General features: G+C 43.3%; 1 protein-coding gene across 2 annotated transcripts in view; it reads right to left on the reverse strand.

Moving 5' to 3' along the window:
* NUP214 (nucleoporin 214) overlaps nt 1-22,324 on the reverse strand; it is a 95,996-nt gene that overhangs the window by 20,497 nt on the left and 53,175 nt on the right. For both annotated transcript variants that reach the window (XM_082617275.1, XM_082617274.1), the window contains exons 25-30: nt 19,631-19,706; nt 18,208-18,286; nt 15,426-15,516; nt 12,837-12,898; nt 8,494-10,299; nt 6,394-6,464 (exon numbers count right to left, since the gene is read on the reverse strand). In XM_082617275.1, coding sequence (XP_082473401.1) covers nt 6,394-6,464; nt 8,494-10,299; nt 12,837-12,898; nt 15,426-15,516; nt 18,208-18,286; nt 19,631-19,706 — 2,185 coding nt within the window. The remainder of the gene's footprint in view (nt 1-6,393; nt 6,465-8,493; nt 10,300-12,836; nt 12,899-15,425; nt 15,517-18,207; nt 18,287-19,630; nt 19,707-22,324) is intronic.

Raw genomic sequence — 22,324 nt, forward strand, 5'->3', positions numbered from 1 at the left:
GCCTCTATCCACGAGATGCCAGTAGCGTCTCCCACTCATGAGGATCAAACGTGTCTCCAGACATTGTGATTGTGAAATTCCCCCGGGGGGCAAAATCAATACCAGTTGAGAAGCCCTGATTTACTCCAAGGTAGCAAAGATGTTCTTTTTGCCTTTTTGCTACGGTTGTCATATATTTAATACCTTGTTATTAACCGCACAATACATTGTTTCTTTTTATGTCATCGATCTTTTTTTCTTCAGCTGCTTTAGAAGTTTTCTTTTTGTATTTGGTTTTCAGAAGCTTAACTAGGTTGTGTCCAGGGCTGGTTTTCTGAGGTTCACAGAGTGTCTTGGAATTGTGGATTCCTGTTCTTCAACAAATTTGAAAAAGCCTGGCCACTGTCTCTTCAAAAAAAATTATTTTTCTCACCAATTCTGTCTCCTCTCATTTTGGGACTCTGATTGCTTTATGTTGAATTGCCTGATACTGCTGCACAGGTCACTGATGCTCTGTCCAATTATTTTTCAGTCTCTCGGAGCTTCATTTTAGGTAATTTCTATTGACATATTTTCAAGTTCACTGTTCTTCTGTAGTATTCACTCTGCTGTTCAACCTGTCTAATCATTTTTTATTTTGGATATTAAACTTCAGATACAGACTGACTTTCTATTTGTTTTTGTAATTCCCATTTCTCTTCTGAGATTCCTTATTCAACCATTCTTTTATTTTCCTGTAAATCCTTGAGCACAACAGTTATTATAAAGTCTCTGCCTGTTAGTTCTAATACTGGATCATCTGTAGGTTATTTTTTGCTGATTTCTAAAGTATGACCATAGGTCCCCCTTTTCATTTTGCTTCTTCATATGTTACATACCTTTTTTTGTTTGTTAGGTATACTGGACTTTATACAGAGGAACGGTGGTGTGGTGACTGAGGAATACTAGCGTGTTCCCCAGAGAGTGAGAGACCACTCTCGTCTGTGTCCTAAAGTGAGGAGGCAATTATTCAGATCTCACTAAGTGTCCAGTTGATCGGGAACTGGTTCACTGATTTAGACCGAACTCACCTCTGGTTAGCCAAACACTGTCTTTGCTTAGGGCTTAGGTTATTTGTCGTATAAGTGTTGGAGCCTGGAGCCAGGAGGCAGTTAGGCTGCAGTGCTATCTTTGGATTCAACAGTTTCAAGGAACAGGAGGTTGCAAGACTGCAAGTTCTTTCTGCTTTACTTTCTTGCTCTCAGCAAAATTGGGGGAGAGGTGAATAGAGGATTTTTATACTGAACTTGCAAGTCTTTCAGACTCCAATTTGTTGTTGTTGTTTTTTTAAAAGCAGCTTTACTGGGATATAATTCATATACCACACAACTCACTGATTTAAAGTATAAAATTCAGGACTTCCCTGGTGGCACGGTGGTTAAGAATCCACCTGCCAATGCAGGGGACACCGCTTCGAGCCCTGGTCCAGGAAGATCCCACATGTCGTGGAGCAACTAAGCCCGTGCGCCACAACTACTGAGCCTGCGCTCTAGAGTCCGTGTGCCACAACTACTGAAACCCGCGCGCCTAGAGCCCGTGCTCCTCAACAAGAGAAGCCACCGCAATGAGAGGCCCACACACCACAACGAAGAGTGGCCCCTGCTCACCGCAGCTACAGAAAGCCTGCGTGTGGCAGCGAAGACCCAACGCAGACAAAAATAAATAAATAAATAATAAATAAATCTATAAAGTATAAAATTCAATGGTTTTGGTATATTACATCTTTAAGTTTTAAAAAATGTGGTAAAATATGTATGACATAAAACTTGCCCTTTTAATCATCTTTTAGTATACAATTGAGGGGCATTAATTATATTCACAACATTGTGCAACAATTACCACTATCTCCAAAATTTTTCATCACCAAAACCGAAATTCTGTAACCATTAAACAAGAACTCCCTGGTCCCTCCTCCCCCCAGTGCCTGGTAGGCTCTAATCTACTTCCCGGCTCTATGGATTTACCTATTCTAAATATTCCATACAAGTGGAATCATACAATATTTGTCCTTTTATATCTGGCTTATTTTACTTAACATAATGTATTCACGATTTATCCATGTGTAATATGAATCACAACCCTATTCCTTTTGAAGGCTGAATAATATTCCTATGTATGAACAGACCACCTTTTGTTTATCCAATCCTCTGTTGATGAACACTGGGTTGTTTCCATCTTTTGGCCACTGTGAATAATGCTGCAATGAGCAGTGGTGAGCAAGTGTCTGAGTTCTACTCCTGGGTCATATGACAGTTCTATGTTTAGCTTTTCAAGGAACCTGTTTTCCACAATGGCTGTACCATTTTCCATTCCAACCAGCAATATACAAGGGTTCCAATCTCTCCAATCTTTGTCAATACTTGTTATTATTATTATTTTTTAAATTATAGCCCTCCTAGTGGTTGTGGAGTGGTATCTCAGTATGGTTTTGATTTTCATTTTCCTACTGTTTATAATACTACTGATTATCTTTTCGTGTGTTTATCGGTCATTTGTTTGCCCTCATTGTTGCCAATAGCTTCCTCTGGCTTCTCCAGCCAGTAAATTTCCTTCGGCAAGGCCTCTCTTCCACTTCCTAAACCCAGACCTGACATTTGCCCCCAAAAGCTGCTGTACCATCAAGCTCACCTACGATTAACTCCCCTGTCTGGAAATCAATTCAACAAGGCTTTCTGCCATGTTTTGATGGTCTCATTGTGACAGATTATATTTTCCAAAGATGGTCACAGTAGTATTTCTAGACCTAAATGCTCTTCTAGAGCAAGAGGTGAAGTCTATTCCCCTCCCCTTGAACCTGGGTGGGGCTTTGTGATTGCCTTGAACAAGAAGATGCAGTATACATGATGCTCTGTGACTTCTGAGGACAGCTTCTGCCTGGCTCCCTCTCTTTCTTGGAACATTTTTCCATGGAATCCAGCCACCATGTTGTAAGGAAGGCCAGGCCATACAGAGAAGCCACATGTAGATGTTGTAGCCAAGAGTTCCAGTTAAGGTTGGAACTAACAGCCAAGCCAACCACTGGAGAATGCTACTGAGTTTTGGGGTAATTTGTTACACAGCACTAGATAATTCTAATATCCACAGAATTAGTGTGATTTTCACACCATCTGGATTTTTCTTGGTATTATGATGAAAATGAAGTTGGTATTATGATGAAAATGAAGTTCTTCTATATCCTGGCCAGAATCTACCTGTATCCTTAGATTTTTCTGAGAATACCCCTACTACCTAAAAATTCATTCATTTTTACAATGCTTATCCTGTGCTAGCCACAGTCCTAAGCACTGGGGATATAGCAACAAATATAACAGATAAAGCCCCTGCCATGATAGAAAAAAAATTCATTTGAATTTCTAGCCCCTCCAATTGCAAATATAATTTCTGTGAAGGAAGAACATGAGGTGCAGGGCCGTAACCAACATGGAGTTTATCACAGTAAGCTTTAAATCTCTTGGCTCAAATTATGCCTGCGAGAGAGAGAAAAAATTTATGCCTGTGAAAGTCACGCGTGTAGCTCTAATTTGTTCATTTCCACAATGTAGTAACGTTCTACTACAGAATAATATAAGTTCATCTACCCAGTGGAATGGCCATAACCGTCTGGGTTGCTTCTAGCCCTCAGTTATTATAACATTGTACCCTGGCGCACAGGTGCATCAGTTTCTCTAAAGAACAAACTAGGGGTGGAACCACAGGGCTTTACTAGATCACACCAGACTATTTTCCAAGGTGGTGTGTCAACCTACGCCCCAGCTAAGAGTGTACGTGAGTTTCTGTGGCTCTGCATATCTGCTGACATTTGGTATTGTTGGGCTTTTAAATTTTTGCTGTTACAGGTGTGCATCTCTTAGTGGTTTTACTTTGTGTTACTAATTAAGTTGAATATGTTTATGGTCCTCTGGCTACCCCCTTTTTTTTTTTTTTAGATGTTGGGGGGTAGGAGTTTATTAATTAATTTATTTATTTTTCCTGTGTTGGGTCTCCGTTTCTGTGCAAGGACTTTCTCTAGTTGTGGCAAGCAGGGGGCCACTCTTCATCGCGGTACGCGGGCCTCTCACAATCGCGGCCTCTCCCCTTGAGGAGCACAGGCTCCAGACACGCAGGCTCAGTAGCTGTGGCTCACGGGCCTAGTTGCTCCGCGGCATGTGGGATCCTCCCAGACCAGGGCTCGAACCCGTGTCCCCTGCATTAGCAGGCAGACTCTCAACGACTGCGCCACCAGGGAAGCCCCCTCTGGCTACCCTTTTTAAAAAATGTTTTCTTATTTCTCTCTTCTTCTAAATTGTGGTAAAATATACATGAAACTTGCCATTTTAAGCTTTTTATCCCCCATGTGTCTGGGGCATGAACCAGGCATGGGCACAAACCAAAAGCCAAGCTTGGATAAACAAGGAGTTGCTTTGTCCCCGGCTGATATGAAACAGGCACCAGCAACTAGGTGCCACTCGACCCAGGTCAGGGGGAACATTTTAAGGATTTTAAGTGTATAATTCAGTGGCACTGAGTACATTCCACAATGCTGTGTAACCAACACTATCCTTTTTTATGAAGTCTCTTGTCCTTTTTCTTTCTGTTGTGTGTTCTATTAAGTTTTCTATGTACAGAGCTCAATGAATTTTGACATATAACTGTTTATGATGTTCTACTTTTTTTTTTTTTTTTGGCTGCGTTGGGTCTTTGTTGCTCCGCGCGGGGGCTTTCTCTAGTTGTGGTGAGCGGGGGCTACTCTTCATTGCGGTGCGCAGGCTTCTCGCTGCGGTGCCTTCTCTTGTTGTGAAGCACAAGCTCTAGGCGTGTGGGCTCAGTAGTTGTGGCACACGGGCTTAGTTACTCCGCCACACGTGGGATCCTCCCGTACCTGGTATTTTCAAGTTTGTCTTTTATTTCTTTACAGCATGTAAAACACAGCTGTTTTATAGTCTAGGAAGTCTTTGGAAACGTGTGTCTCATGTTTATTCTGGCTCTTGATCATAGTCCCTTGTTTCCTGTTGTGATGAATTTACGTGTGGGCATCAATGACCTTAAAAATTATCTGAGGCCTACAGTTACTTTTCTTCAGAGTGGCCTGTGCTCTTCTGCCGGACATCTGGAGACACCGCCATCCTCGGATCGGGTCAAGCCGCATTCTCAGGCCGAGACTGGTGAATCTGGAGTCACAGCTTATCGTGGGGAGGATCTCTTTTAGCCCTCCCACTTTGTACACGTCTTGGTGAATGATGTCTGCCCCTCTGCCCTTTTGGGCTTGTTAACATAGGCAATTCAGGTGCTCTCACATTAGCAGATGCTCTCAGGGCAGAACTGGCTTCTGTGCTCCACTCACTTCTACAGGTTCCCATGTTCCCTTTAATCTGGTTTGGTTAAATACCTTGCTAGTTTATAAGTGCTTTTGAAACTATGGTTTGTACGTTTTATGTAGCCATTTTTAGCTGTTTTCACTGGGGAACTTGAGAACCAGAAGTTCTGTTTCTCGGTCAAGGATCACTGACCAGGGCGGGGCCCATCTTCTAAGGAAAAAGGTGATAAAGAAAATCTCCTACTGAACACTTGGAAGAAACATATAATATGGCTACCAGTTTCTTAACTACTGGACAAGTACCAACGCCACCTTTACAAAGTCACAATCGTTTCCAATATATCAGAGCACATTATGAAGTTACTATGATCTAAAAGCAGCTAGCTTTTACAACAGTAAATTTAACCCCTCTGGGTCCTCCGTGTCCTCATCTGTCAAATGGGGAGAATAACAGCATTACCTTATACAAGTACTAATGATTCCATGACTCAGTGTGTGTACAGCACTTAAAACCACACCCAGCACACAGATAACCACTAGCTAGACAAAGTGAAACGGCTCAGGTCACCGAAAGGTCCCTGGACTATATACTGCTTCCCACAGGGGCCATATACAGTTTCCATTGCATATTCTTCTTCATCTTGTTTAAACAACGACTTAAAAAAAACAAAAACGCTTAGCTCAACGGCCTTTAAAAAAAAAAAAAAAGGCCAAGGACCACATTTAACCCATGGGCCATAGTTTGCCAATCCCTGGCCTAACAACAGGCAGAAGATTGATGGAAATCAGGCAGTGTGCTCTAAAGTGCTTCCCGAGAGGACTTTCACACAAGGATCAAAACTGTAGTGATTCTCTCAAATCAGAGGCTGAGACTTCTGCATCCCCAAGGGAGCTACAGAAGGCAGAGCTTGAGAACAACAGGGCTGTTTGCTGGGGCTGGTGACATCCTATAGGAACGTGACTGATTACATCCTACAGGACTGGTTACATCCTACGGGAACATGACTGATTGCATCCTATAGGAACGACGCAAATGGGTTTGATTCATGTTGACACGAATAGAGGCAAACATCCATATTTACCTGGCCAAAGACTGTTCCACCAGTACTGGCTGCTTGACCAAACAAAGAACCAGTGTTACTAGACCCAAAACCTGTAAAATAAAAAGAAAACCAAAGTTTAATTTGGATGAACCTTCTATAATGTCAAAGTTTTGTTTTTTCTTTTTTAAATGGCATTCAGGTGTGCTAAAGTTCCTCACAATAAATCAACTCACGAAGAAAATCTGTTTTCCTACCTAGGAAATGGAGAAAATTATGAGTAAATAACTTAAAAAAACCTTTTTTTTTCATTGCTAGAATTTTATAATAGTAAAAAAAGTCCCGAAGTCCCAAGGACTGAATCCTTGTCTCCTCCCAAACCCCAGGTGGGTGAGGACTCTCAGAGTAGTTCCCCTAGACTTACAGCTGCCAAGAAGTGCTTCCAGTGACTGACTTAAAATCATGAATATTCCTACTCCCTGGTTACCTCTAATCTCAAATACCAGATTCTTTCAGGGTAGTTTATCTTTCTTCTAGGTGGCATAACGTGGTTGAGGTGCTGAGTTAACAGGGCCTTGGAAAATCAGGCGGAACTATATTTTAAAATAAAAGAGCCCCAGATGAGGAGTTGGAGGACAAGAGTTCCAGGCTCATTTCTGCTACTGGTCTAGGCAGGGGAGCTCAGGCAAGTCTCAGTTCCTCAACCAGCGCTGGAGGGGGCTGCTCGGGTTATCTTTCCACCTAGCTCCTGCAGGAAAGAAGGGTTTTTCAGAGGTCCTCGTTGTACTGAAATAGTTGTGATTATCCGTGTGAACGAGGATTCTCACGTTTTGGCTGCAGAACAAACAGATGCCCTAGTGACAGCATTAACGACCCTACTCTCTGTGACCCACAGGCCTCGTCCCTGCCCGTTCTCTACACCAACTTATCACATCTCCCATCACTCAAACAGGCGACCAGCCTCTGCACAGGGCATCAGATGGATCCCAAAACCGTCTTGCACCGCTGTGTTCTTGAAGTGGAACATAGTGGGAGCTTCACAAACATTTGTTGAAGGCAGGAAGGAAATGACTTCCTTTCTAATAAATTATGAACCAGTTTCAAATAAATTTTCACCAAAGGAATGAACACCCAGTTACTTGTAATCCTGTCCACCAAGAAATCACTGATCTTTGATTCCGCCCCCCATCCCCTGAGACTGATGGCTGAAGAAATGCCTTTCATAAGATAACCATGGAGAAAGGAAAATTAGAAAAGATATTCGAGTTATCCTGTCTACTGGTTTTAGGAGCAAAAGCAGCTGCTAAGATTGGACATGCAATAGTGAGGATTACATTTTACTTTCAAAAATAGTAAAATTTAAAGATTTGGTTTTTTAGAAGAAGTACACTGGGGCTTCCCCAGTGGTGCAGTGGTTGAGAGTCCGCCTGCCGACGCAGGGGACACAGGTTCGTGCCCCGGTCCGGGAGGATCCCACATGCCGCGGAGCGGCTGGGCTTGTGAGCCATGGCCGCTGAGTCTGCGCGTCCGGAGCCTGTGCTCTGCAACGGGAGAGGCCACAGCAGTGAGAGGCCCGCGTACCGCAAAAAAAAAAAAAAAAAAAAAAAAGACACTGAAAATAGAAAAAATATCCAACTTCTCAAATGTCACTATTTGCCCTTCTAGAAAGCAAGGTGGTGTCAGAGTAAATACGAAATACCAGCAGCACAGAGGACTAGGCTGAGGAGCTCTGGAGTCTAGTCCTGGCTCCACTACTGGCACTAAATGACATTAGATCGGTCACCTCGAGGCTGGACAGGTTTGGACATAATGACCTCTAAAGCACCTTTTTGCAAATGTAAAATTTCATACTTATGAGTCACTCATTACTTGCCACGACTTTACACCTGTTGTTCTCCCCCCATGAAACTGGCACTCCGGTGGCTAGGAGAGTGGAGAACTTGCTGAGAAGCAAAACTGGAGCTGCAGTGATTAGACCAAAGAAATGCCCGAGACTGCCAGTGGCCAGGCTCCCTTCCGGACTTTCCAGAGCCTCTTCTGTTTTCCTTTCCTTTCTTTTAATCACCAAACTCATGCAGATTTGCTGCAGATGTTTCCAATATACAGAGGACAACAAAGTAAAAATCTTCTATAAATTCTTACCTGAAGCTTGACAAAAGCTAAACCCAGAGGATGGCGCTGTCGTGGTGGTGGCTGAGGTGCCACCGAACACAGAGCCTCCCTGCCCAAAGCCAGGACTCTGGCCAAAAGCAGGAGGGCTGCTCTGGCCAAAGAGTCCCCCTCCAGTGTTGGCAGAAGACTGTCCAAATGAGAAGGAGCTGGAGCTACTGGTGTTTGAAGATGCACCGAAGACGTTCCCACTGGTGGACACGGGCGTGGAGGATGCGGACTGACCAAAAGCTGGCACGGAGCTGAAGCCGGGCTGAGTGAAGGAAAAGCTGCTCGCGGGGCTGCTGGTCGGCTGCCCGAAGGCCGGGGCCTGCCCGAAGCTCGTCTGTCCAAAGACTGTCGGGGCGGAGGTGCCAAACGCTGGGCTGCCGAACCCCGAGCCGCTGACTTGCGGCGCGGCAGCTGCCGTGCTGGCGATGCTGCCCGCCTGCTGCCCGAACAGGCTCGGGGCGGTGCTGGCGGCCACCTGCCCGAACATGGGGGTCGCCGAGGGGGTGGTGGCTGTGTGGCCGGTGAGCTGGCTGAAAGCCGAGCTAGAGCTGGCGGCTGGTGGCTGAGTAAAGACAGGCGAGCCCGAAGTGACCGCCCCAAACACTGCGGGCTCTGTGGCTGGGCCTGGAGCATCACTGGAAACAGCGCTGGAGGTGGCGGGAGGCCTGGATGTTTCCGGGGCCACGGGGCTGGCACCTGGGACAGCAGGTGCTGTGACGGCGATCTGCCCAGGTGTGGCCGGGGTGGGGGCAGGGGACGGCGGTTCGGTCTTGGCGTCCGGGGTCCCGGTGGCTGCCGGAGTGGCCTCCGTGGACGGCGCTAGGATGGTGGCACTGGGCGCCGCCGTACCAGGGCTGCTGGCCGCAGGCTGGGAGAGAGCGGGCTCCTTCTTCACAGAGTCAGACGTTTGAGAAGGAGCCTGGGGAAGCTGCTGCCCTAGGAGGGAGGCTGTTGACACCAAGGCCTCACTACCACCTGGCTTCTCAGGCAGAGCCGATGACGTGGCTGCCTCCGTGCTTTTACCGGAGGACATGGGCAGGGTGGGAGCAGACGGTGAACTCAGGAGGCTGCCAAACGACAAGGCGGGGAGGGACGTAGGAAGGGGTGTGGCAGCGGCAGAGGACGGCGCTGTACTACTTGTCTGCTGGCCTCCAAACGGAAAACTGGTCTTACTACCGCTTAGCGATAGCCCCCCAACACTGATTACGCTGGAGGGTCCCGCACTGGTGAGCGGCAGGCTGCCAAAGACGCCAGTCGAGGAACTGCCGGGGCTGGGGCCGGCCGCCGCCGCCAGGGTCACTGCAGTGGCAGCTGCAGAGGAGGTCACGGGAGGCTCCGCGGCCTTCCCCAGCACCACGGGGCCGGTGAAACTAAACCCGGAGGGGACGGCCGAAGTCTTGGTGGGCTGTGCACTAGCACCAGTCCCGCCTGGGGATGAAGCCTTACTGGCTGCCTTTGTAGAGTCATCTGCTTGGCCAACCCGCAGTCCTGAAAAACTTCCTAGAGTCTCTCCAGCCAGAGAACATGGAAACAGAAGCTCTCCCAACTTGGACGGCGGAGCTTCCAGCTTGCCAGAGGGGGTGGAAAGAGCGATTCCAGAAGGTGCCACGGGCCTGCCGCCGGACGGAGCAGGCTCCCCAGGAGACGGACCAGCGGCTCCCGTGCTACTTGACGTCGTCATTCCCGAGGCAGGTGAGCTTTCAGGAACGGCCTCGTAGAAAGGTTTGCCTGTCCCGCCAAAGGAGAACGTGTCCAGCTGGTTGGACTCTTTGCCGGGGGGTGGTGCCCCTAGCAAGAAAAAGAAATTAGGAAATGGACTGGATTTCACAAAATATGACCTATCACAGTCTCACTGACTTTTCTAAGCCAAAGCCTCCCTCCTCCCTTGATACTGTCAGGGACAGCTTGTTCTGACAGCAGCAGACAGAACAAACGCTTCTCCGCAGGAACGTTAGCTCTGAGTCATCCCACTGAGGTGGGATGAACGAACGTTCTCGTTAGGACCATTAAATCACAACAAATACACCTCTATCTAGAGTACAGGAAATTAACCTAGTGGTCCAAAAGAGAAAGAAAAGGCATCTTCCCACATTTCCCCCGTGTGCGCGCCACAATAACGTTCATGGCAACAGTACTAGCCTATGGACCTCCTGAGAGACCAGGAATTGATCCTTTGGGTTTTTTTTTTTTTTTTTGGCCGCATCGTGCGGCTTGTGGGATCTTAGTTCCCCAAACAGGGATTGAATCCAGGCCCTTGACAGTGAGAGCACGGAGTCCTAACCACTGGACCACCAGGGAATTCCTCCTTTGGTTTTATGGACAGATAAAGTGTCAATCCACAGGCAATCATTTCTACCTATAATTAAGGGCTACTTCCTAGTGCTCTCCTCACTAAGTGCTTTCACGGTGGCAGTGTGGCCACATGGTCAAGGACATGGGTGGGCTCTGAGGCTGGGGGCTCTGCCACTTGCTGGCTGTGCAACTCTGGAAAAGTTAATTGACTTCTCTGGGCTTCAATTTCTCCATTTGGAAGAGAGAGGTAATAACCTCACAGAGTTGTTACAAAGATTAAATGAAATACAGGTAAAGCACTCACAAGGCCTGGTAAAAAAACTCATCAATAAAGACTAATTTGATACTTACAAACTGAAATTGGTCTATCGAAAGTGCTGGTTGATGTTTCTAACTCCATATGCTGTTTTAAAAAGTCTGTCTAGGGGCTTCCCTGGTGGCGCAGTGGTTGGGGGTCCGCCTGCCGATGCAGGGGACACGGGTTCGTGCCCCGGTCTGGGAAGATCCCACATGCCACGGAGCAGCTAGGCCCGTGAGCCATGGCCGCTGAGTCTGCGCGTCCGGAGCCTGTGCTCCGCAATGGGAGAGGCCACAACAGTGAGAGGCCCGCGGACCGCAAAAAAAAAAAAAAAAAAAAAAAAGTCCGTCTATCACAAACTCCTGAGAACACTGCAAAGCCCCTACTATACACACAGGCAATTTCCAGAAACCCCTCTTTGTATCACTGGTGTTGTACTGAGTTGTTTATGATTTTGGATTGTTGTCTATTCTTGTATTAATGAAAATGTTTATGGAATTACTATTGTGTTTTATTACTAATTTATTTCATTTAGGATTTTTGACAATTATTCTGTTCCTCTCCAGTCTTTTTAGATCATTGAGTTGTTTTTCTTCTAGAAAGTGAGGCTGGGGAGAGGGTGGGCCTCAAGGGTATTCAGCCACATCTAAGTGGGCAGAACAGTTTAAGAATCACTATTCCAGAGAGAAAGGAATGAGATCAACAACCCTTTAAGTGCCACACACAGCTCAGGTTTAGGAAGTCTGCTGTGCTTTCAGCTCCCTAATCTCCCTCTAGGAGGTTCTAGGAGATCCCTTTTTTCACTAAAAAAAACTTCTACCACTTGGGTTGACACATAGAAAGCACTCATAAAAATATGTGTTGAATGGAGAGATGAAAGATGGTCACTGTCTTATTTATCATAGGGAAAACCTGGAAAGAGCCTAAATGTCCAAAAGGTGAATAGTTAAATAAACTACGGCATATCCACAAGACAGAAATTATGTAGCCATCAAAAATGACATTTACACAAGATTTTCAATAATACTGGAAAACTCACAAGAGATTGTGTTAAATGAAATGAGTGGAAGCAAAAACCCCAGAAGGAAATATAACCAAATGGCAATGGTTAAGGGTACAATGTGTGATTCTAGAACACATCACTTTTATAATAAAATATAACAATCACTTTTATAATAAAAGCTTTCTTTTTAAAATAAAAGTAAACTTAATTACTTAAACTGAGAACTGGAAGGCACTTAAAAAGTACATCTGGTTTCCTTATAGGTCTTCAAATTCTTTTAAACATTAAAAACATGCTGGTTGGTAGATCTGTAACAACATGCATGAGACCCGTGTGTTTTCTGATAGGTTATCAAGGAAAAAAGATGACTTCAGTCTTTGATTTCTATAGTACTAAGTCTATCTCATCCTATAAATTGATACAATTTTAAATGACATAGGAAAAAGATGGAAAAAAATTTTAATTCACATGTAAACATTCACATTTAAAGCACAGCCTTGCTTTTCTAGAAGCAAATCCTTTCCTTGTACTTAATTATGAAGAGTAGAAGTCCTTCCCCACAGTTCTGTAAATCTAGCCTATTTTTAATGCATAATATCAACCCCAGGTTAATTGCAGATACTTTAGGCAAAACGCAGCAGCAAGCAAAATGTCAACACACCTGCCCCCCAAAACCTGCACTTGTTTAGGGGGAAAACACAAAAGTAATGCTATGCCATGCAGAGACTGTACCTTGTGTGGCAGTGAAATTAGAAGACGGTGTTGGTGTGACTATCCCAAAATTAAAGCCAGTCCTAGGGAGGGGAAGAAAAGAAGTTAAAAATGAACAAACCCAAGGCACAACATTGCCCTTTTAATATAGTACATTTTATAATTCATTCACACAAACTGCTCTCGAGGGACTTACAATCTAGAAGATAAACATCAACAAAGTGAAAGCACATTATCTCTGAAGCAGCAGAGCCCTCGCAAGCTCTCTAAGCGGGGAGAGGCAAGTTGTAGGTGAGGTAAGACGGGAAAAGCAGGCGAGAAGACCTTGGAGGAACGGCTGGGCTTTCCATGGTGGAGGCTGGGGTGGGGACCTATTTCAAGGAAAGCAAAGGAGTAGGAGAAACGCACTGGGAATGTTTCTGTGGGGAGAGTGGCCAGAGCAGATGGCCCACCTAGTGAGGAAGACGAGACAGGCTGGAGGACCTCTATGACCCAGACCGAGACCGAACAGCGCATCAGGACAGTGCACGCCACAGGGAGGTGACGGACAGCACGGAACAGGAGCCATTGTCTCTGCTGTTCTGACAGAATGCTTAGTTCTGGGCTGGGAAATTTGGTTCAAAAGCTTTTCTTTTCTTTTTTTTTAATTTTGGCCGCACCTCACGGCTTGCGGGATCTCAGTTCCCCAACCAGGGACTGAAGCCGGGCCGTTGGCAGTGAAAGTGCCGAATCCTAACCACTAGACCACTAGGAAACTGCCCTCAAAAACTTTTCTAACTCTTTTCATCACCTCCTCTCTTTCTGTACATTTTCTTTACACCGTGAATGAAGACATCATGGCCAAAGAAGAAAACTCAGCACAAGCTGAGCCAGAACACACTATTCACTGTGAGAAAAGTTCAAATAGCAAATTTAAAACTATACAGCTTAAAATGTAAGGGACCAAGCATACCAAATATGGTAAGTAATGGTAAATACTTAGAGTTTTAAGTATTAAGTATACTTAATATTAAGTAAGTTTTAAGTATCTGGAGTTAGTTTTCTTTTTAACCCATCATTGGCTTCGTCAAATGGACCAAGACCACCTCAGAAGATGTGTTAAACATTTCATCACATCAAAAAAGAAAACAATTCTCTTTCTTTGTCTGAAACTTGGTGAAGAAATTTTATCTAATAGAGGTAAGCCATTGACCCAATGACCCAAACCTTTTCAGGTTATTTTTAAAATGGCAAGAAGACTATCAGTACACAGAAGTAAAGATTAAAAGATGCAGTAACTCCAGGGTTTCCCTGGTGGTGAAGTGGTTAAGAATCTGCCTGCCAATTCAGGGGGCTTGGGTTCGAGCCCTGGTCCGGGAAGATCCCACATGCTGCGGAGCAACTAAGCCTATGCGCCACAACTACTGAGCCTGCAGCCTGTGCTCTAGAGCCGTGAGCCACAACTACTGAGCCCGTGAGCCACAACTACTGAAGACCGCGTGCCTAGAGCCCGTGCTCCGCAACAAGAGAAACCACCGCAGTGAGAAGCCCGCGCACCGCAACAAAGAGTAGCCCCCGCTCGCCGCAACTAGAGAAAGCCCGCGCGCAGCAATGAAGACCCAACGCAGCCAAAATTAAATAAATAAAATAAATAAATTTATTAAGAAAAAAAAAAGATGCAGTAACTCCTGGCACTGACCTACTCTTTGAAATTTGCTCCAAGCTACCTTTGGGAAGTAGAAAACATAACGATTGACAGTAAAATATATATAATTTCCTCCCCTCAAATTCTATTCTAACCACCTCCTTTCTCTTAAGGGGTTAGGTTGAAGGATGCTCAAGAAACAAATTCACGTCAGGAAAAAGAGATTGTGGTCAATATGATTCCAGTTACAAAAGCATAAACTGAAAGAGCTTAAGAGGCTTTTCTAATGGAACTGAACGTGCAACTCTTCACAGTAAAAACAAGTCTTTGGATGGGTTTTTATCTCAGCCACGCAGAGCCTAACTCCACCCCTGAAGGGGAAGGACGCTTTGGCGACTCTCACAGGTTTCAAGATGAGTGCCTGTAGCACAGAGAAAAGGCACTCTTCTTCCAAGGTTAATAAAAGCTCCCTTTGGAATGAGGGTTAGAAGACACTTTTGTTTTTAAAGATGACTCAACTTGACAAGTATAGCCGTCATTACTTTTTAAAAAATGAAACAGAAGTGTATTTCCCCACATCGGTATAAAACCCAAATTTTCAAATGGCTACTGCCTTGATCTCAGAAGTTGCATATAATGTGACCTCTCAGGGCAGCAAAGCCAACCCAGACTTCTCACCCAGCCCCCAGATGGTGTCAGGATGAAAACCCCTCAGTGTGATAAACCTCATCAACCACAGACTCACTATCCAAAGAAAATGAAGCTTATCCTAAAAATCAAAACAAATAAGCAAGTATGTAATAACACATGTATAAACTTGAATCAAAAAGGGGAAACAGATTTACATCAGGACACTAAGCCACTGTCACTATTATCAAACGCACCACTGCAGTGATAGGTAGGTATGTAAGTATACCTACTGATTGTAGGATTACAGCTATCTGTAAGGTTGCTGGTGAGGTCACAAAATTTAGTTCACTACTGACCCTGATGGAGAAAATGAGAAAGACTTGCTGAACTGCCCAACAACAGATGGGGTACACGTCACAGCTGTCTCTATCTTGGTTGCCACTGGTCCTGAAATTATGGGAAAAAAACGAGAACATTACAAAAAACCAGTTAGAATCACCATTTTAGTTTAATTCTCTGTGGCAGCGAATGCGTGGTGCCGTGCAGAGCGCAGCCCCAGGTCACGCACTTTCTAGGACAAGTCGGTGGCCGCAGTGCTGCCTGAGTCATGCTGCCTCAGGGTCTCTGAACTTGCTCTCTGGCTCAGTCACTGTCAATTTCAAACCAGGACATGCCACACTTGCCCCTTTCCAGGAAAGAGGTCAAAATAACTGGAGTGCAGTTCAAATTTAAGGCTTTAAAAGTAGCTTTTACAATTACCGAAAAGTAATATATGCCAAAGGAAAAACAAAATTCCAAAGAGAAATAGGTTAACTAAATATCTCTGAGTAGTGACTTCACGGCTATTTGCTTTCTCTCCACATTTCTGTATTTTCCATAGGCTTTTTGTATTTAAATAATAGTTCTTTTTTTTTAAATTACAGAGGTAACATATGATTGCTGTAATATAGAGAAGTATAGAGAGTTAAAAGTGCAATCCACCATCCTCCCCACATTCAATACACTCTAACTACTTATTAATAGTCTGGGGTATTACCTACAATCTTTCCCCTATCGCTCTACTTTTAAAAGGAGGAGGGGAATGGGGGAATTACATTTAAAAAGCCCAAATCAAACCAAACCAAACAATAAGAAAAAGCACCTCCCTTTAAGTAAGTATGGGATAAATATTTGTAAAGTTATCTAACAAACCACTATAATACAATGTGATGTGTACAAGGCTGTCCAAGGCAGCCTGACTTATAATCTTGAAAAGTTAAAAACAGTCTAAACTATCTGCAGAGTACTATTAAAACTTAACAGGGTACAACTGTACAGTGAAGTCTTAGGCTACCATTAAAATGAGTGACGTAGAGTTTTATCAGATCTGGAAAGATGAACACGATATTTACTTTAGGGGGGGCGGGGAAACAGATTACATATCAATATATACAGGATATGACTGTTTTTGTTTAAAAAACCGATACACATCAAACCCCAAGAGATACACATCAAATCGTTGAGGGCTGTTATCTCTGGAACAGGGAACTTATGGGGCAGCTTTCGTTTTCTACATTATATAGCTCTACACCATAGACTTTTTGTGGACTTGTAATAGTTCTATAATCAGAAAAACAATGAAGGTATTTCCATTATTAAGTAATAAGGGAATTATTCTATAGAGGTTTCAGAAATGAATTTTTTTTTTTTTAAAGAAAGTTTTTACAAACTCTTAAATAGTACTTTTCAGGGAAATTTTCCTACTCAAAAAAAGTGTGTTTCCAGAAAGTGAGGACAGATGGAAACGCATAGCAAGGACAGAGAATATTTCATGATCATCACTGAATGATGAATCTTAGAAATTTCTTTGCAAGTCATGCTAACTGCCTAGACATGCACAAAACAAAGCCCCTTAGATGTCCTTGACTCTTAACTTCAGGAGTGACAAAAAACTCTCCAACAAAATCCTTGAAAGGCGTTAAGATACATAATCTTTCAAAAATTTTTTCTAAAATATTAGCTAGAAATGGAAACAGATTTCTTAATTTGAATCCTAAATGATTCAAAAGTCTTTGACAAATTCCACTGAAATTTCCCTTCTAACATAAAGTTTTAGCTGCTAGTTAAGAAGTGCTATATACCTCCTTCTCATGGAAGGCTTATATGATAAAAACTGTGCTCCTCCATTAATCCGAATTCTAGAATACAACTTGGGCTTACACAATAATGGTTTTCTTCTGAGTGCAAGGAATACTTCTGAAGATAAACCCAATATCCAATGAGAAAGATTTGACTACAGAGAAGTTGGGATGATGGTATGATTGTGTAGAGATTACGGAAGGCAGGCTGCTAAAGTGTGAAGTTCAGCATCTCGAGCAGAATTTATTAGCTTGAAGACCCACTGGAGAGTGTGAATCAGAATAAAAGCTAGAGTCCAGAGCATGGTGGGAACGCTGGACTGCGGGCAGCACAATCTAGCATTTTCTGGACTGTAGCAGAAAGTAACACATGTCAACTGAAGTGGACTCTAACACAGAGTCAACAAAAGGGGCTGCTGAGGAAGAGCCCACATTAAACTAGGCACTACGTGTAAGCACACTTCTATGTCAAGTGGGCTAGGGCGGCGTGGATGCCTGGTCAGAGCACTTCATGGTGACTGTAAAAACTAATTTCGGTTAAGAGTAATTACGCCTGAGTCAGTGTTGGAAGCATGTGAAGTCACAGTCTTTTAATACTGAATTTTATCTACTCTGAGATCTTATATTGTAACAGATCCATTTTACTTTCTGTGTTTTCCCAGCTTTTGAATTGTCCTCGTAAACTCAGAGAGTTTTTCTTTCCTTTGTAGTAGAAGAAATAGAGTTCAATGTTCTGATCCACTCCTCTCTAAACTTTGATTATCCAGCAAGGCAGGTGCTCCTTTTTAGGAAAAACATTTAAAGGCAGGCTTTCTCCTATTGCTCTCATATTTCAGAAGTCTACAGAGCTGCTGAAGGGCTCACTAATTTCCTGGATATTCTACATCAACTGAGGCCTTTCAAATATGTCTTTACTGTACTTGATTTCACATCAAGCTGCCTTTGTGATCTACAACAATAAACTCTACTGTGGAGCATATCTTTCACCTTTATTTTCACTAAAACAAAACTGCAAACTTACCTGAAGCTTTATCACCAGATGACAATTGACTGGACGCTGGTGTGGGCCCAGACGGCTTTAAGGCGTTTATCAGAGATCCCTATAACAGGAGCAAGACATTTATGTGAAACCACAAACGAGCCTTTGGAATAAAGGAACATGTAAAAGGATAACATAACTTAAAATAAGCAAGCACAAACACTTTTATTTAGTTTAATTTTGTTTTTTCCGTTTCAATTTAAGTCAGTATTTTTAAACGCTTACCACATGTAAGATCGTATCAGAGATGGGAATATTCCACAAGCACCAAGAGAACAGAGTCAAGCCTGTTTAGCTTGTGGCTATTTCCTCAGCGCCTAACACAACACTTGGCATGTAAAAGGCACTGGGATATTTGATACACAAATGAAGGAAGAAGTTAATGAATGAAATAGGTCCTGGCTCTCAATAAAACTTATAATAAGGTTAGAAAGCAAAACTGTTAAACTTTTCCATCTCCAGTCAATGTTCCTTTCCTCTTGGTAAGGCAAGAGGATTTGTGCCTTACCATGTGTCCTCCAAGGTGAACATGGAAACCTCCAGAAGGAAGACCAAATGCTAACTGCTTAAGTGTCATGTTAAGTCACGGCAAGCTAAGGAGTAGACAGCCACGTCTGAGAACTCACAATAGGCAAGTCCTGATGTTCAATCTCAAACACAATCTACAATTATTTCTAGAGGCAGAGATGAGTAGCAGAGAAACCAGGTTTTCTTAGGGAAAGTTTCAGAGACAGCTTGATCTACCTTTCAGCCATCTCCTATTATTTTCTTCTGGATTGTTTAACTGTTTATAATATAACGTATTTTTGTAAGAGACAATGTTTATCAGGCAAAAGGCTGAAAGTAGACATAACAAACATCACTGAAGATGCAAGGTCTGAAAAACAGGGATTGCAAGAGAAAGCAAGAGAAACTATCCCCTGGATGCTGATACTGAAAGGTACAATGAACAAAGCAGTGGACAGGAAGAAGTCGGAAGACTTGGGTTCCAGCTCTGGTTCCATCATTTAATAAAAACCGTGGAAGCCTGTGTTAGTCACTTGAGCCCCGGCTTCTTCATTAGTGAAACATAGCTGAACACCTGTCTTGTCTATAAGGTTGTTGTATGGGTTAACTAAGACGATGTTAAATGAAAGTAAATTTCAACTCCATACAGACACCCCATACAAATACAGAATTATGACCCAAGATTGCTAGGTGCAGAATGTCACATGGCTACAAAGACAGTATCAGGGCCTAACTGACCTACTAGGTCAGGACTGGCACAAATTGTGGGGAAAGGATCACAGGTCTCTGTCAGACTTATAGTTCATTTAAACAACATGAGGACTTAGTACAGTACTGTCTTCAGTTACAAAGACAGTCACTGCATGTCACGTCAGCAAAGCCAAAATCAGCAATTTACCTGCTTAGCTTGGTTAGCAGCCGCTGGGGTCAACATCGGGTGAGGTGTTTTGGCTGCAGAGTACGGCACTGAAGAACTGAAAAACACAAAGCAAATGCTCAGGAGAAAGGCATGACTGGGTGTAAATCACATTCATCCCTGAGCCAACCTTCTGTCCAAAAAATAATATCAATTTTGGGGTAGAATATAGATGTCTGGGACCCTAATCAAAGTCATTCGACATTTTTCGGATTGAAGACTAAATTCTTTAAATGAAAGTTGGGTCTTTAGCATAAAAGTCAAAGCAGTGACCTGCAATCCTAGGAAAAAATTATGACTATTCAGAAGTAGATCCTTTTCTTATCTGGAGACTCAGCCTTTGGCACCTCCTCCCCAACACCCACCGCCATTCCGGACCACGTGGGGAATTCCTGATTCTGTTTTCCAAGCCTGAGAAAATGTTCAACAACATCCGTGGGATGTATATGATCTGTGGCTCAAAGAAGAGATCTCAGCTTCTCACGGCAACCAGCCCTGGGAGCCCAGCGCTCACGATGTCAGCACACAAGAGAGTCAAACATCCCACGGTTCCCTTCCCGACCTGCACTTCTGCTATGGTATGAAAAGTGCACCCAGTGTGTGTAGAAAGAGTTCTCACCATCTTTTGTTACCCCTGAACACAGTAAGCAGGGAACTGTTATTTCAATAATTACTTAGTGTTAATATGTGATGGAAAAAAATCACCCGTTTAACGCAAAGCTCTATCCTTGGCTCCTGGGAGCAATTCTTTCCATCAATCTATCTGTCCTCAGTGAACAGCTACTCTGACTAGTATATGCAGAGGAACAGCGATTGTATGACCTGGTTTTAGTTTTCAGAACTCTCCTTTAGGGAGAATTAATAATTTTCCATCGAAAGATTAACTTGGAAGAGGAAAGACAAAAATAAGCCCATGCCTCATAGAAAAAAATTATCAAACATTTTAATAATCTTACAGTCACCTCAGGAGACTCTCCTGGAATAATACAGGAACCTTCCCAAACAAACTTTGTTAGATTCAGAGAGAAGAAAAAAGGCAGTTATTTTCAATGAAACAGAACCTCTTTATTTTCCTACTGAAGAGAGAAGGAGCCGTAAATGTGCGCCTCTCTGAAGAGACACACCCCTGTTCCCCTGAGATGTTCTACCAAACAGGTACGAAGGGACACTGCTCCCCTCATCTGCTGACTCTCCAACGAGAAAAGGAATGTGTGAGCGAGATGCTGGGACTGAGAAATCCCTGGGCGGACACAGCCGACTTAGGTGGAAAAATGGCGGCAGCTCAGGCGAGTCACGAGGGCAATGAAAATATTTCATGCTTTCTTAAAGATAAGCAAAAAAAAGAAACTACAAATAAAAAGAAAAGCAGGAATTCACCCAATTTTAGCATATTTTTTGCACCCTAAACTTAGTTATGACATGACGGTAAATTAAAGCATGCATGAAGCAGACTGAGTGTAATTATTGTTCTATTTACTTGTGATAATGCTATAAATCTCTTGGGTGTCCTAAATCCCCAAACACACAAAATTAGGATTCACAGTACTTACACACTGGGCCATATGACAACCCTGCAGAGAAATGCTGCTCAGTGCAATCAGTTAACAAACCTACTGACTAAATCGGACCCACCATGATCCAAGAGCAGAAAAGAACAGTGTACTACCAAACAAGTGTGTTCAAAGACTTGTGCGTGACTGTGAACCAAAACAATGGAAATCAACAGCTAGAAATGTTCAAGAGAAGATGGAAATACTAAACTTGGAATTATCATATTTTGGATGACTGTATTCCACTTTCTAGCAGTATGGACCTGAAAAGAGATCACTGGAAATTCATCTGAAATGTTCTGTTCCACAGCTGAAAACAGAGATCAAAGGACCACAGGCAGAAAATGGCACTGTCACATATATTTACTACAGGAGTCTACAAATGACATTTATACTACTGCCAACACTAGGGCACTGCTTTAGAAAGGAGGAATGGAGCTACACAGGTCACTAAGAGTAGTAAAATTAGGTTCTTGGAGAAAAACAACTGCAACAGAACTTAAGTTCTCCGACTCTCCATTACCCAGACCATCCTGATCAAAGTTAATACACAAGTGGAGGTGAACATATCAAGTATGATAAACATCAAAAAATGTCACAGCAAAACCTCGTTCAAACACTGCCTTGAACACAACAAAGCCATTTTTCTGTTTTTTTGCCACGCCCTATCAGTACTGCCTGCTGACATAGTCAGGCTAATGCACACACATTCTAGGGCTGTGTACTCTACACACAATGATAAAACTGAGTTGTTAAGATTGTGAAGCATTAAAATGTTGCCTAGGCCCTTTCTTAGTGGTCCCTTAAACCTTAATGAACTTTAACAAGGCAAATATTCATACTATTGTTGTGAAAGGGGCCAACTACTCATTCTTCTACCTATTTCAACATTTTAAAGAGCTTAAAAAACAACAGACCTGGTTATGTTTTATTTTGGTAAGTCTTAATCATTATCATGTATATCTTTTTATAAACTCACACATGACACAGTGGATCTAAACTGTGAAAGCTGCTAAAGTTAACTATTTAATGAACTATGAATTTTTTGTAATTATTTAAAGGTGAAGCAAGTAAGGAGATAGGACTACTTAACAAAAGCAACTGAAGAAATAAATCAGGAGAGAAA

Source organism: Mesoplodon mirus (assembly GCF_964341445.2).
Source record: "Mesoplodon mirus genome assembly, chromosome: 1".
Taxonomy (NCBI): domain Eukaryota; kingdom Metazoa; phylum Chordata; class Mammalia; order Artiodactyla; family Ziphiidae; genus Mesoplodon; species Mesoplodon mirus.